This window comes from Mustela nivalis (assembly GCF_964662115.1).
Source record: "Mustela nivalis genome assembly, chromosome: 8".
NCBI classification, from domain to species: Eukaryota; Metazoa; Chordata; class Mammalia; order Carnivora; family Mustelidae; genus Mustela; species Mustela nivalis.
The window spans coordinates 54,320,475-54,335,461 of NC_139027.1; the positions used below are offsets into that span (position 1 = coordinate 54,320,475).

A 14,987-nucleotide genomic window follows, 5' to 3' on the forward strand; every position below is an offset into this window, starting at 1 on the left:
TAAAAATTTAAATTTGGAGATCCATTGCAGGAAGTCAATGAATGCTAGAATTTCCAGAGAGAAAATGGAGGGAAGGAAGTCACTATAAATGAATCAAAAGTAATGAACCAGAATATTGTTTCCTGACTGAAAGGGTTACTGAGTATCTAGCATAGTATATAAAAATACTCTGGGTCAGGGCACCCGGGTGGCTCAGTGGGTTAAAGCCTCTGCCTTCGGCTCAGGTCATGATCCCAGAGTCCTGGGATGGAGCCCCACATTGGGCTCTCTGCTCAGCAGGGAGCCTGCTTCCTCCTCTCTCTGCCTGCCTCTCTGCCTACGTATCTCTGTCAAATAAGTAAATAAAATCTTTAAAAAAAAGTTAAAAAGTTAAAAATACTCTGGGGCTAGCACAGTGTCATGGAATTTTAAAAGGCAAAACAGAGATGGTGATCCAACTTCCAAAGACCAGGGATAGAAGGGTGGTGGGGAGGGGCTTTATACAAAGACTCAAAAATCATCAGGACATCAGACTTCTCAGCAGCATAGTAGGAACTAGAACACAGTGGAGCACTGCCTTTGCAATTCCAAGGGACATTTATTTCTGAACTAGAATTCTCTGCAAACTCAACTGGATGGAAGAATGAAGACATTTTCTAGTACTGCAAGGCTTCCCTTTTTGGGAAACTACTAGAAGATATGCTTCCACTATAATAAGGTTGTAAATCAAAAATGATAATGAGGGGTCTAGGAAGCAGAGGTCTAACATGAGAGAAGGAAATTTCCGGCATGGTGAAGCAAGGTCCAGAGATGACAGGCCTGGATTGCAGCAGGTGGGAAAGCTCTGGGAATAATTTCAAGATAATAAAATTGATAGAATTACATCATCTATTTGAACATATTTAGAACAAAAGTTTGAGACTGAATTAGTGAAATACATAAAATACCCAGCAAAGAAGAAGATAATTATTAACTGTAGCAGACCAGACGTGGAGTATGCAGTTCTGTTTTGCTGTAAATAGTATTTTATATAGTTATAATTAAAATGCTGAATTTGCCTAATCAAAATGAAGCTGGAACTATTGGAAGGGTAGTGTGGGAAATATTTGTGGTAGGAGATAGATGGGAGGGATGTGTGTATGTGAGAGCTCAATCTTCCTCTTGTGTGGTGGGAAATTAGTGGATAATGCCTACAGCTTTAAACAGAAGAGAAGGCATGTTGGAATGTTATTTAGAGACCTATAGGGAAACACTGAATATTAGTTGAAAAGTCTAAATGGTCATCTGTATGTAAAAGGACACAGAGAATGAGGGCAGCGTAGCACCCCGATGTTTTCATAGCAGAAGTTGTAGCACCAATTGGCTGTTCAAGCTTTATTTTTCAAATAAACTTTTAAAGTAAGTTTAAGCTTAACTTAGTTTAAAAATAATACAGATGCAGTTATACCCAACAACATGGATTAGCAAAAACGTGTTCGGTGAAGCAACTCAGGCACGAAAAAGATCTCAAACTAATCCAGGTTGTTAGAGTCACAGTAGTGGCTCCCTCTGTGTGTGTGGTAGCATAGGAGGAGGGAGATGGCTGGAAGGCAGGCCACACAGGAGTCCCGGAGATGGTCTGGGTGCTAGTTACTTGGGTGATTACTCTGGGAAAATTCATCAAGCTGTGAACATTTATGACTTATCTACTTTGTTTAGGTAGACTGTACTTAATAGACTATCCTCCAAATATAGGTAATTACACTTGTAGATTACCGTGTCATTATTCACTGAGATGTCTGTAACAACTCAACACATCTTCAAGCCCATGGGAAAATAATGTGCAGAAAAGTTTACTCATTTGGTACCTTTTACTACCTTCTAGAGTAGACTGACAATTAAGCCCATATTTGGATTTTGTGGACAAATTTTTATGCAGACCTCTGGTTATTGATATTAAACTTTATATAAAAGCAGGGGTTGGCAAATAGAGTGGGTCAGATCCTTCCCATGGCCTGTATTGTGTGTCTTTGAGCTTAGAACAGTTTACATTTTTTAAAGTGTTAAAGTGAGAGAAAGGGGCACCTGTGGGAGGCTTAGTCAGTTCAGCATCTACCTTTGGCTCAGGTCATGATCTCTGGGTCCTGGGATTGAGCCCTTGCTCCCTCGGCAGGGAGTCTGCTGCTCCTCTTCCCTTTGCATCTCCTCCTGCTTGAGTTCTCTCTGTAATAAATAAAATCTTTTAAAAAACAAAAAAAGCGGGAGAAGGAAATGCCAAGAGAAATTACATGTGGCCTACAAAGCCTCAAATACTCTCTGGCCCTTTTAAGTTTGCCAACCGTTGTCCTAGAACACAAGAAAATGCCCATTATCCTGGAAGAAGCCATGAAAATTCTAACTAGAGGTAGGTAGTACAGGTTTAAAAACAAAAACAATCAAAAAGCCAATTTCTGAGAATAAAGTGTAGTGTATTTTTTAAATTTTAATTTTGGTTCAGGTGGTTAGACTAGTAAAAAGTTTTCAGGCATGGTTAAGCTTGATTTGTTCCTATCTGTTGCAGGTTGTAGGTGGCCTAGATATCCACAAAAAGATGGTGGTAGATGTGTGACTCTTTTTAAAAGAGTACCACCCAACACTTTTGCTTTCTTCTCCATCTCTGAAGATCTGCTCAAGACGTCCAGCAATGCTCTCTGTGTATTTAAATGGAAGTATTTTTCTCTGTGAAGCCACATTTTCCAACACGAGCCTCATGAAGCCAACTAAGTGTTATTGAACTCTTATTCTCTCAATAACTCAGTGTAGCACTTTAAAGTCTGAAGGACAGCAGCATGAAAAGAGCATATCAATGTGGTGAAGAAAGGGAAGGGGTTGGCTTTTTAATTTATTTTTCTTCATCTTTTATAACGAGAAAGTATCTATATATACATATGTAAATATTTATATATAGATATATGTAGCTTTCTATATGTGTAGTAGGTTGGCTTTAATTTAATCTACTTGATTCAGAAACAAAATGATAGAGTACAAAAGTGCCAAGCAGAACATAAAACATCCTTACTTTTATTTCACACAGTTTTATATATAGATAGAAAATTGTACAATTTGAGCCGGGTGTTAGGCCAGCTATTTTCCTTTTCCTGTGCTTTCTCCTTTGAGAGATTGACAAAGCATTTGTTAACGTCCTATTATTTACCTGAATTACATTTTTGTAACAAAGGAGTTTGTAATTTTATTTATACCTATGAAGATATTTCCAGGGACTATGTCTCATTGCTGAGCAGCTTTTACTACATCCCTGCTTGAGGAGAAAGTGTAGTGCAGTGCTCCTGCCAAGAGCTCATTCTTGTGTTCATATAGTCACTGCACAGAGCTTGTGGCTGCTTCGTTGTTATTTCTTAACTAGGAGCCATTACATTTAGTAAGTGTCCCTGAATCAACGTAAGTTATCAGTTGTGTAAAGGCCAGAAGCCATTTGAGGCATTCACGATTTTCTTTAGATATTTCTTAATAATACCTGATGGAATCACGTACTAAAGATATCCATTCGTTTCAGTATGTGGGTAAACAGTTTGTCATTAAACTTACCTTTGAACCATAAATTACACTTGTTTCAAAAGACTTGCAGCTCATCTAAAAATTGGTGATACTTAATGTGCATGTGTATATCTGAACGCCCACATATATTTGTGACTTAAATGGAAAAGTCTTACTAGTTTTGATGCCACAGAAGAGCAAAATTTTATCTCAGTTTATACCTTTTGAATGTCTTTACCACAAGGCATAGAGTGCATGATGGTTTTCTTTCTTGATTTGCCCATATTTGTAATGGATGCTAACTTACTAAATGTGTGATATAAAAGTAGCCTATCATATTCCACCACTTGATATTATCCCTTCCCTTTTCTGCAAAGGTACTATTGGCTGGAAGAAAACGTTTTGGTTAGCTTTCTAGGAAAGTAGTCTTCCCCTGTATAGTTTTTCTAGAAAAACGGTTTTATAATCTTAAGTGGAAAAGGGCAGGTTGAATCAAGGTAAACGAATCTTAAATTGGGCACACCTGCCTGCCATCGCTGTTCCTTCAACTGAGTGCTGCACATCATGGGCTCTGTCTGTGAGAGAAAAATCCCGGTGCTTGGTGTCCTTGCATGACATGGAGTTTTGCATGTAGATCAATTTAAAATGTACCTCTTGTTTACATAATTTGCATAATTTTAAAAGATAATGTTGCCAAACTTTGGAAATGTTAATGTTCAAACTGAAAATCTCCACTACATGTAACTTTCTTCCTCTGGATCAGTACGTGGCTTATAATCCCAGCCAGTGGTTTGATCTGTTCCAGTGTCAACTGCCATGTGCTCTGCTTCAAGGGGGAACTAGTCTTTTGTGAATTTTTTGTACATAAGTATTTGTTACAAATATTTTAGCAAATGCTTTCTATTTCTCTTGCTTGTGCATATCTTGGCTGGCGTTACAGAAAAATAGTGCAAACATTATTTCCTTACTGGGGAATGAGGGTTTTTTTTCCTTTACCTTTTTTTTTTTTTTTTTTAAAGTGTGGGTGGGGGAGGGGTTTATGTTGAATGTTTAGTTTTTCTTCTGCATGAAATGTCATGTTGTGGGATCTTTAGAAAACTTCATACTGTATGAATAAGAAAATAAAATATTTGAAACTTGCCTGTGTGTGTTCATAATTGTCTTTGCTGGGCTTCCACAGGCATGAGTATTTTTTTCCTATGAGGTAGTCTTTTTTCCCTTCTTTTGGGTTTTGAAAAAAAAAAACCCTGATAAACTGATGTTTGATATTTGACTATAAGCCATAAGTAAAGATAGATCTGCTTTATCACTAGTTAAAAACACAAATCATTACAACCTACAAAGCCCTAACTCATTGCTTTACTACTCACTCTTCCTCTGCTTCCCACTGCCTTTGCCTCCTGTGGTTCCTGGAGTTTGGGGCCTGCTGCTGCTGCGGGCCTTTGTACCGTCTCCCCCACCAGAGACCTCACAGCTAATGCCACCAGGTTTGTTCAGGTGTGTCCTGGCCACCCCATGTGAACATATCGCTGCATCTGCATCTCCTTTATCTCCACTCTTTACTTCCTCAGAGCATTTTTCTCTTTGCTGACAGAATTTAGGTATTTTTGCACATTTGTCTTCCATGGTTATTGAGATAAAAGGAAAACTCCACAAGTACAGTGATTTTTTTTTTCTGCCCCCTGTCCACCAACAGCCTCAAGTGTCCAGAATTCTACCTACCTCTTAGTGTTTGCTAAAATTAAATACTTTAAAGATTAATACTTACATTAAATGCTTACCAAATGAGTATGTGAATAGGCAGACAGTAGTTAAAACAAGCTCTTATATTTGCAGAATTTTATAGTTTTCCTGGTAAAAACATACTTTTACCATATTTTACCTTTATCGAAACACTGGTAAGGTCGGCTACTTTGATCGAATGCTTATTTGAAAAATAGAATTCTTTCCTCACATCAACTTTGTGATGTCTTTAATTTTATAAACTACAAAAGAGGTAAAAAGATTAGCCTTTGTTCACAACAGTAATTCCAAACTACTGCTTTTAAAAAGCCCACATACCACTCAGTATTAAGGGTCAGGATTCAGTGATTTTGTAAGCTGTCTGTTTTAATTACACTCCATAGACAAGAAATGTTTATAAAGGTTATAAATTTATAAATAATTTCATATAGGACTGTTTAAACAAGTTTCAATAGAATTATAAACTATGTAAATCTTTTATTTAAAATGAAGTGACAAATTATAATTAAGGTATAAGTACAATAATGATAATAAATTCAGGCAGGGGAATTATCCTCAAGTTGCTGCATGTGAATATTATCAAACCTTTCTGTTGATGCTTCTGGTTGAGAACAGAAGAAGCTATGGAGGCTTAACGTGACTGAAAAGTTCTTCGTGTGGTTTCTCATAAGCATGTGCAGAGGGCAAGGGCTTTTTCTCTAGAGTCCAAAGACAAAAGGTCTCTGATTTGAAATCAGAATCGATCTGCTGCTCTGCTAGCCACAGCTCGGATATTGCCATAAACCTTTGATGGAGGATTTCCTGCAGAGGAAAAGAAACACATCTATACAAATATACTCACATAAACAGAAAACACATGATAGGTGGTCTACAACTAAAGAGCACATTTTCCACTGGATCGCTCTTAAATTAACAGAAGAACCATAAATCATACCCAAATATTCTCCCAAAATATTTTACATCCTAAGAGTCAAAGGCAAGGACTTATCTAAATATTTCAAAAAAGAAGCTAGTCCGTCAGATCTGGGCACTGATGGAAAATCCCATTTAGAGCAAACTACTACAATCCTATAACTGGTACCAGAAGTTACTGACTTTGCTGCACAGTTTGAAAAACAGGACTGGGGCCTCTGGGTGGCTCAGTCGGTTGAATGTCTGATTCTTGGTTTTGGTTCAGGTCATGACCCCAGGGCCATCAGATAGAGGCCTGCCTTGGGGTCTGCCCTCAGTGCAGAGTCTGCTGAAGATTCTCTCCCCCTTTCCAGTTGCTCATGCTTGCTCACCCTCAAATAAAATTTAAAACAAACAAGACGACGAAGTGCATCAATTAAGTTGACTGATGGTGATCAGCAGCTCTCTTTTCGTTGAAGCCTAAAACACACTGCCTGCTATTCTGCAGTGGCTTTTCACTGCACCTCAGGGGAACAAAGCAAAGATTTAAGCACTATAACCCAATAAACTCTTTTCTCTAGCAGACTGATGAAATCTAAGCAAAAATAATCCTTTTTTCTTTAGGTCCACATTTGCCAACCTCTAAGAGTTTCTACTTGAAATCTTTAACATTATGCTTAATTTGAGCTGATGTGCAAACGGGGTTTGAGTTCTAAATTCCCTATTATTATAATTATACATTATTATTACCCAGAATGAGGTTGCAAATGGCAGTTCTTGCCATCTTGATGTTTTGGAAAGAGCCAAGGATGTGAACTTTCCTGCAAGAGAATGTGAGACAAGTTAGCAACAAAAGCATTTCCTTAACTAAATCCCATGATCCAGAAACTCTGGAAAATCACAATACATGTTCTTAAATAAAAATGGCGGTGATGGTAGCACAACTCTTAAATAAACTAAAAATCATTTTGAAGAATTCTATGGTATGTGTATTATAGCCCAATAAAAATTACAAAAAACAATTTTAAGAAATGAATTTTTTAAGATTCTTGGCTAATAATGGCTACCACCAAGTGAGTGATTTTTATGTGCTAGGGCTTTATGTGTTCCCATTTAATCCTCACATGAGTTTTATTAAGGTAGGTGGTATTCGCATTTTATAAATGAGGAAGGAAATTTTACAAGTAAAAAAATAAACACACCTGCCCATCATTACACAATGGCAGAGCTGGTATTAAGTACCCAGAAATGGAAGTAACATTGCACTTAATTAAAGCATCTGGATTTCAACTGTAAAGCTTTCTCAAGGTTATCTGAATTTCTTTGCTACTCAGGATCATCCGGACCCTACAAAGGGAAATTCTTGGCTGACTGACTCAAGATGGATAATACAGTATTTGTCTTGTTGAGCCCATCTTCCAAAATGTAAGGAACTGACACCAAAACTGTCAGGGGAATAGCACAGAACATTCAGTCATCCAGACAGGCTCAGGCATGTTGAAATGGGGGCAAAACTGACACAGTCCGTTCAAGATGATCTAGATTTTCTTCCCCACTCTGTGTACAATCAGGCAACTACCCCTCGTAACTGGCAAAATTATGGTGGGGGGATGCGCGGTGTTGCTTCCTGGGAAAGGTAAAAGACCTGGTGTCTCGACCAGGGGTAGGAATGCCATGTTAAAACGGGCAATAGGAAGCAAATATCTGCACACTGGCTGTTGAGACCTCCAGCTATCTTCCTTAACCAGGCTTCAAAGCCTTGCAGCAAAGAGCCTAGAGAATGCTTCTCTGCAGGAACCTGACCTGCTCAATAAAAAAGTCCAAAAGAGAAGCGCCCTGGGTGGCTCAGTCAAGCGTCTGCCTTCGGCTCGGTCATGATCCCCGGGTTCCTGGGATTGAGCCCCATGTCTGGCTCTCTGCTCAGCAGGGAGTCTGCTCCTCATTCTCCCTCTACACTCTCCTCCTCTCTCTCAAATAAATAAATGAAATTAAAAAAAATGATTAAAAGATGCATCAGAAACAGCCTGGCAATTACCCTAAGCGAAGCCTATGGTCAGCTGGCGTCCCCCACGCTCCAGACCCCATGAGCTCAGGGCTTCTGGTCTGCTCTTTATTGCCTCCCTCTTGTACATGTGGCACACACACAGAGGATCTCCAGAATCCGACGGAAGCATCTACTACAAAAAACAGGCTACAACCAGCAAGGTGAAGAAAGAGAAATGGAGACCAGGGGGAAAAAGAATGAAACAGCAAAAACGAAATCACATCAGTAAGGTCAGAAAAGCTATTTTCATGCACCCATAAATCAAGGATATGGTATTAAGAATAAAGTTACAGACAGGAATTCCAGATAGGAAGGGGGAAAGAAAAACGAGACCAAAGTAATTCAAGAAAATTTCTGAAAAGTGTAGAAAATGAGTGTCTAGTTTGAAAGGGCCCAGTAAGATGAATAAAAATAGACCCACGCTAACACATAGCATTATGAAATTTCAGAACACACTGGATGAAGAGAATACGACTGCCAGCTAGGACGCTCGAAGAATCAGGTATAAAAATGGCGTTGGACCTCTCAACAGCAACACTGAAAGCCTGGATATAGCAATGTCTTCAAAATTCTCAATGGATGTCATTGAGAACATACAGAACAGAACTGTATAGTCAGTCAGGAGAGAGGACACCTTTGGAACTAGAAGTTCTTAAAAAAATATTAGCTAAGCTAGCTCATCGACTATATATGGCACCAAAATGAGGAGTACTCAGGGGTGGCAGGGTGTGCAACTTGAGTGAAGGGGGTCAAACAGCACAAACTTTCAGTTAGAAAAGTCCTGGGGATATAAGGTAACAGCGTGTCAATCTAGTCAATAACACCATGCTACATGATGGAAAGTTGCTAAGAGTAAATCTTAAAAGTTTCACACACAAAATAACAAATTTGTAACTGTGGTGATGGGTGTTAACCAGACCTACTGTGGCGCTCATTTCGCAATACATGAAATTTCAAATTAAAAAAGAAAAACAAAAGAACCTTAAGAAATACTCAGGGAAGAGAACCCAACAACCAAGGGATTCACACAGCGGAAGAGCACAGGTGAAAGGAGAACCAGGCAGAGAGGGTAGCAGTGCTTCTGAGGAAGCAGGCTCCAGGAGAGGCTGCTCAAACGTGTGATGCACCCAGATACACCGTGGGGAGATATGATGACATACAGCTTTTTACTCAATTGTACTGATAATCAGAAAGCACAAACGTGAGTAAGAATTTTTTCAAGTGAAAACAAAGTGGTGAAGGGCAGACAGAATAATCACAGAATCACGGTCATCACCCAGGCCGGCTGCCAACACACCGAGCGCTGCCGCCGTGCACAGGTAACGGGAACACCGGTCTCACAAAACCCAGAGCGTACGGGGAGCTCAGGGACACATGAGCAACCTGGCTGTCAGAAGGGCTGAGTACACGGGGTAGAAGTTGGGGGAGAGATGAAAAAAAGCTAAATTTTCATCTTTTATGGTAGAAAGTCAATGATGAAGAAAAAAAAGCTGGTATGTAAACATGGTATTTGAAAATCTGGAGATAAACCGTTTTTTAAAATGACCTGGAGGAAGTGAAATTAGTTCCTCTGAGGAAGAGGAACTAGAGGTAGGGGTAGAAATCTGGGGCTTGCTCAAGTATGTGTGTGTCTAACTTTGATAAAAACTCTTGACAATGGCGCAGGAAAGATGAGGAACAGTGAGCTCGAATGAAGTGTGAGCAGTTTTGCTGCCAAAACCACCAAAATGATGGGGCAGTGGCTGGAGTGGTATGGAGGTCTCGGGACACGCAGGCAACACTATTTCCCATTTGAAGCCCTGAATACATTGGGGATAGCTTTTAGTTTTTTATCTTGCTCACATCATACTGTATTTTACCACCAGGTTATCAGCAACTCATCAAAACAACACCTACGGGTGCATACTAGTCCACATTATGGTTAACTACAATTAGTACGTGGATGAACGTGTGGATTTCCAATTAGCCTATTTATACTGAACACTCAAGACAGTATACTCAAGTTCAAGTTGTATGTAATTCAGTTTGGGGAAAAAAAACCCGAAAAATACAAAAGTAATTCAATAATAGCCAACATTATTCATAATAACCCAAACTGAAAACAGCCCAAACGTCCATCAAACCTGAATGGATAAACAAAATGCAATACCTTACGAGAGTACTTGGCAGTAAAGAGAAATTACTGAAAAACAGCACGCTAATTAAAAGAAGCCATACCCCAAAGGCTGCATACTGTGTATTTCCATTTATATAAATTTCTAGAAAAGGTAAAACCATGGCAGAAAGATCAGTGATTGCCTGGGACTGAGGTGGGATCAGAGGACTATAGATTTGGCCAAAACTCACTGAACAGGATACTAAATACTGTGATGTTTTTTATATGTAAATCACACCGCAGTCAAGCTGTTAAAAAAACCAGTTCGACTAGTAAATTTTATGTTAACACATCAATATACTTAGAATTTTTTTTCAAAGATTTATTTAACAGAGAGAGAGATCACAATTAGGCAGAGAGGCAGGCAGAGAGAGGGGGAAGCAGGCTTATACTTATAATTTGATACATCATAGTATCTATAATTTGATTAGCACATCAGTTGCATTTTTAGATTTCTAAATTAGCAAAGGTTTTTAGGGCTACGTATGATACTTCCAAATGTCGTATGCATTTCCAAATATTTTAAAATGTCTAGTGCAAAACAAGTTTTCCTCATGGCCCTCTCACTCAGGTTCCCCTCTCAAAGATCAAAATTATAATGAACCTGTCTTCCAGTAACTGGGCATCAATCTGGTATCATTGTTATCCCTCGAGTGTAAAAGAGTCTAAAATTTAGGCTCTAAAAAATGGTGAGCCCGAGTTTACAGCCAAGTTAGTATGATTTTAAATATTACTTCTATGCTTAGCGACAGGCACGTCCCTCCTCTTGTCAGTCACCTGCTTTGTCCCCCAACTTCATGGCATTATCTAATCTCCACACCATCTGCCAGCAACCCCAACCTGGCCCCGCAGCAGCTTCAACCCCCACAAGGGCTAATCCCAGCTTGACTTCCTGCACCCTTACTTTAAGCCTATATCATCTTCTTTCTGTTCACATAGAGCTGCTCCCAGGTTTTTCACCCAACGTGCAATACTCATTGTCCTTTTATGAAAGGCCTTTATATATAGTTTTAAAATATGTGTAAAACTATACACATATATTTCTTTCTTGAAAAGGAAAGTCACAATGGCATTAAAAAATCCACTCCTTGCTGTCTCCTATTGGTTTAAGAGTCCCCTCGGATAGTATTTAAATCTTCACCTGTCATGTAACTTCTTTTAATAGTAATTCTAAACATTTCCTTTATTATTTTTTTTCTTTAAGATTTTATTTATTTGAGAGGGAGAGAGAGAGAGAAAGAATGAGCATGAAGAGGGGGAGGGGCAGAGGGAGAAGCAGGCAACCCGGACTGAAGGTGAACCCAACCGAAGGCAGGTTCCCAGCCCAAGGGAACCCAGCCGAAGGCAGACACTTAATCAACTGAGCCACCATGTGCCCTTTATTGTACTTTATTGCTAACCGAGGAAAAACACAAGAATTCCCAAGATTTCCTCAGATAACTTAAACTGCTTTCGAGGTAACTATGTATTTCATTCAGAACCAAATATTGACAAAGAGTCAGTAGCAATATTATGCATAAAGTACAAAACTTTATGACTTCTTGAAACAAGCAGAAGATCAAATATAAATCAGGACAATAATTTTTCCAAGATCAGATACTTACACATCAGCCAAAACTATCCGTGTCCGTGTCACGTTCTCTATGGTGAATTTGGTTTTTCCTCCTTTGCCAGCGATTCTTCCTATTGCCCTTGACAGGTGGTCTCCCTTTAGGGGTTTCACTAAATGAGAGATTAAAGCCTCAGGAGACATGCAATTCCAGGATACCACCTGTTCTGTAATGAACTTTAATCACTACCTAAATTTCCCTACTAAAAGATACAAAAAATATATATTTTTAAAACTGGCTAATAATACAGGTCAACTGATGCTATTAGAAAGCTAAGAGTCTCCAGCAAAACAAAGTCGGCAGTACAATAGTTAACAGGAAAAGATCACCTTATACTCACCATCTGTAATTTCAAAAGACTCTAGGAAGAGATCATCCAACCTAATGAGGGCAAGTGCGTCCTATAACATAAATATAAATGCTGTGAATTTAGCATTTATATACCTGAGAATAACTATTAAGTTAAAATTCACCAGACTTAGAAAACTCAATTTTTTTAAAAAGCCCAACCACTGAAACATTCGTATTAAGTGTGTGTATTTTAAAAAATTTTATTTATTTGAGAAAGAGAGCGCACACAAGTAAGGGGAGCAGCAGATAGAGGGAGAGGGGGAAGCAAGCTCCTCACAGAATGGGGAAACCAGTGCGGGGCTCATTCCCAGGATTCTGGGATCAAGACCTGAGCTAAAGGCAACACTTAACCTACTGGGCCCCCCAGGTGCTCCTCATATTAAGTGTTTTTAAGCACCTATTTTAGATGTCATGAAATCACTTACCTCCACCTGAAACCCAAGAATAAAGGCTTTCACAAAATCAGCTGCTTTTGTCAGTGCACTAACATCCTTGGTTTCTTTACAAGTCTGTTTAAAAAAAAAAAAGAGAAGAGGCACATATTATGACTGGAAATGAAAATATTCTAGTACAACACTAGGAGTGATCATCAGCTTATAATCGTCATCATATGCTGATGTTTCCCAAAGCACCAACTCCAGGACTAACTACCACGAATGGTTTAAGCAGGATCTTGTCCTTAAAGGCTTTACTAGATAACTGCAGAAATAGCTGCTATTCATAAAATCTCAGCCACTAAAAGTGACAGGCACCGCAAAGGTGCTTCACACACAACAGCTTCTGAAAGTTATGTAATACGATAAGTTCTGTATTTGAGAAAACTGAAGTACTGAAATGTGAAAAAGGCAGAATTCTGAAACAGGTCTGATTCCAAAAGCATCATTTCCATTCTTCCACAAAGACTCCAATTTAGTTGAGGAGACCACATATTTGACAAATTTCTAACTACGCAAAGTTGTATAATGTACATATAAAACTAGCTCCCAGTTCCAATCTTGTATGTGAACTTGGGAAAGTCCCATAGGTGCTCCAGGTCTTAAGTTTTCTCATTTGTAAAATAAAAAGGTCAGAGTGGGGGATCTTTTCAGGACTAACAAGACTCACCTGTTAGTGAACGACTTTGATGACTCTGACTAACCTACTCCTTTGACTCCGTTTCCTCACATCTAAATGGTGGGGATATGACTACTTCACAGGCTTATCTGAAAGATTAAAATGACATGGGACATGCCAAAGCACCACTGTGTGCCTGGCATCCTGCAGTCCCAACAGGTGTGAGTGGAATCCAAATTGATGCCTCTGCGAGTCATAAGACAGCCAAGCACAGTTTAAGAGTGTAGGCTCCGCAGAAAGGACTGAAACACACAGCAATCGTAAAGAAGAAAGCACTTGAGCCAGATTCCAAGGGATGCCTGGAATCGAGGCTGGAAAACAGAGTATGCAGTAGAGGGCTTTCTTCAAACAGCAAAGTCCCCACAGGTGTGGACATAAAAAGGTTCAAAGAGTTGGTCAGATGAACTTGGGACTTAGATCCCTACGTAAAAGGCAAGTTCAGGGACACCTGGGTGTCTCAGTTAAGTGACTGCTTTCAGCTCAGGTCATGATTGCAGGGTCCTGGGATCCAGCCCCATATCCGGCTCCCTGCTCTGCTAAGAGCATCATAAAATACACGCACAGGCATAACCAATATTTTGGTTATGACCTTTTGTCCACCTTATGAATTCAACTAGCATTTGTGCTGAAGCAGATTTTGAAGACATTCAAGAAGTTCAAACTCACTCTACTACTTGAGAAAACTGCATAACGACCACTTAACAAAATAAGTCCCATTAAGGAAAGTCTATTCACGCTTTTTCACCCCTGTAGAAAAAAGAAACCCTAATATATTGCGAAATGGTTGACATTCTCCTTACCCTAATTTCTACATTCCTCGACTTCAAGTTAAACCGTATCTGAAGTCCCAAATGTTCTACAATAGGAGTAAATATCTTCATCCAGTTCTCTTTTAATGGCGTGTATCTGTTAGCTGGGACTGGAATTTTCCTTGTTTCTTCTTTCCCACTCTACAATAAAAGAACACACAAGTCGGGAGATGGATCGAGGGATGGAGGTGGAGCTGTAAACTGACGGCTCTTCCACAAGAAGCTTTCTTTAACTGAAAAAATGAACTTCGTGCAAGACAATCACTTCTTTAAGGACGTCAGTAAAGAAGAGCCCCCGCACTTTCAACATCCCGCAGAGACCACCGGCTTGGCCCACCTTTGTCTCCGGTCCCTTTCCCGTCCCACGGTCCCCGCTAGTACCAGGAATCCATCCCCGGCGAGGGGAGGGAAAACGGGCCTCTTCGCGGGCCGGGCCTCCTCCGTGTCCATGCGGCCCGCGTCCCCGCCGTCCCCCGCGGCGGACAGCTGCTCAGCCTGCCGTTTCTTCGCCCGCCGGCCACCCTTGCGGGTGACTTGGGTGAAGCCGTCCTCGGCCCCCGCGCTCTGCGCCTCCATCTCCGTTTCCATGCCCGGTTATCTCTAGCTCCGACATGTGCTTCCGGCTCGCACGCGAGCGCCGCCGCACCGCGCAGGCGCGCCACGCAGGGTCCAGCGTCCGCCAACCAGCCCCAGGCCTCCGCCCCGTTTCCTGAGAAGTCCCACGCAGGGGACCTGAAGCAGGGTTTTGTGCGTTTGCTGGGGGTAGGAAAGCGGGGACC

The 14,987-nt window shown here is 40.2% G+C and overlaps 2 protein-coding genes across 4 annotated transcripts in view; one reads left to right on the forward strand and one right to left on the reverse strand.

The window, feature by feature from the left end:
* Positions 1–4,632, forward strand: part of PPP3R1 (protein phosphatase 3 regulatory subunit B, alpha) — a 69,038-nt gene extending 64,406 nt beyond the window's left edge. Inside the window, exon 6 of the mRNA XM_082744132.1 lies at positions 2,519–4,632. Within this exon, the coding sequence (XP_082600258.1) occupies positions 2,519–2,566 (48 nt within the window). The 3' untranslated portion in view covers positions 2,567–4,632. The remainder of the gene's footprint in view (positions 1–2,518) is intronic.
* A 951-nt stretch (positions 4,633–5,583) lies between these two features.
* PNO1 (partner of NOB1 homolog) lies at positions 5,584–14,928 on the reverse strand. 3 transcript variants are annotated; one of them, XR_014315151.1, is made up of 8 exons: positions 14,590–14,924; positions 14,200–14,349; positions 12,712–12,795; positions 12,276–12,336; positions 11,930–12,047; positions 8,162–8,303; positions 6,877–6,947; positions 5,584–6,036 (listed from the first exon to the last, which is right to left on the reverse strand). XR_014315151.1 is itself a non-coding variant. In XM_082744130.1 (7 exons), exons 1-7 carry the CDS (start codon positions 14,794–14,796, stop codon positions 5,969–5,971), a joined length of 759 nt encoding a protein of 252 aa, XP_082600256.1. In that variant the 5' UTR covers positions 14,797–14,928; the 3' UTR covers positions 5,584–5,968. The 3 variants fall into 3 exon arrangements, 2 of the variants coding, with proteins under 2 accessions (XP_082600256.1, XP_082600257.1); XM_082744130.1 differs by lacking the exon at positions 8,162–8,303 and having other exon boundaries at positions 14,590–14,928; XM_082744131.1 differs by lacking the exons at positions 5,584–6,036; positions 6,877–6,947; positions 8,162–8,303 and adding an exon at positions 8,062–8,095.
* Between the last annotated feature and the right edge of the window lie 59 nt (positions 14,929–14,987).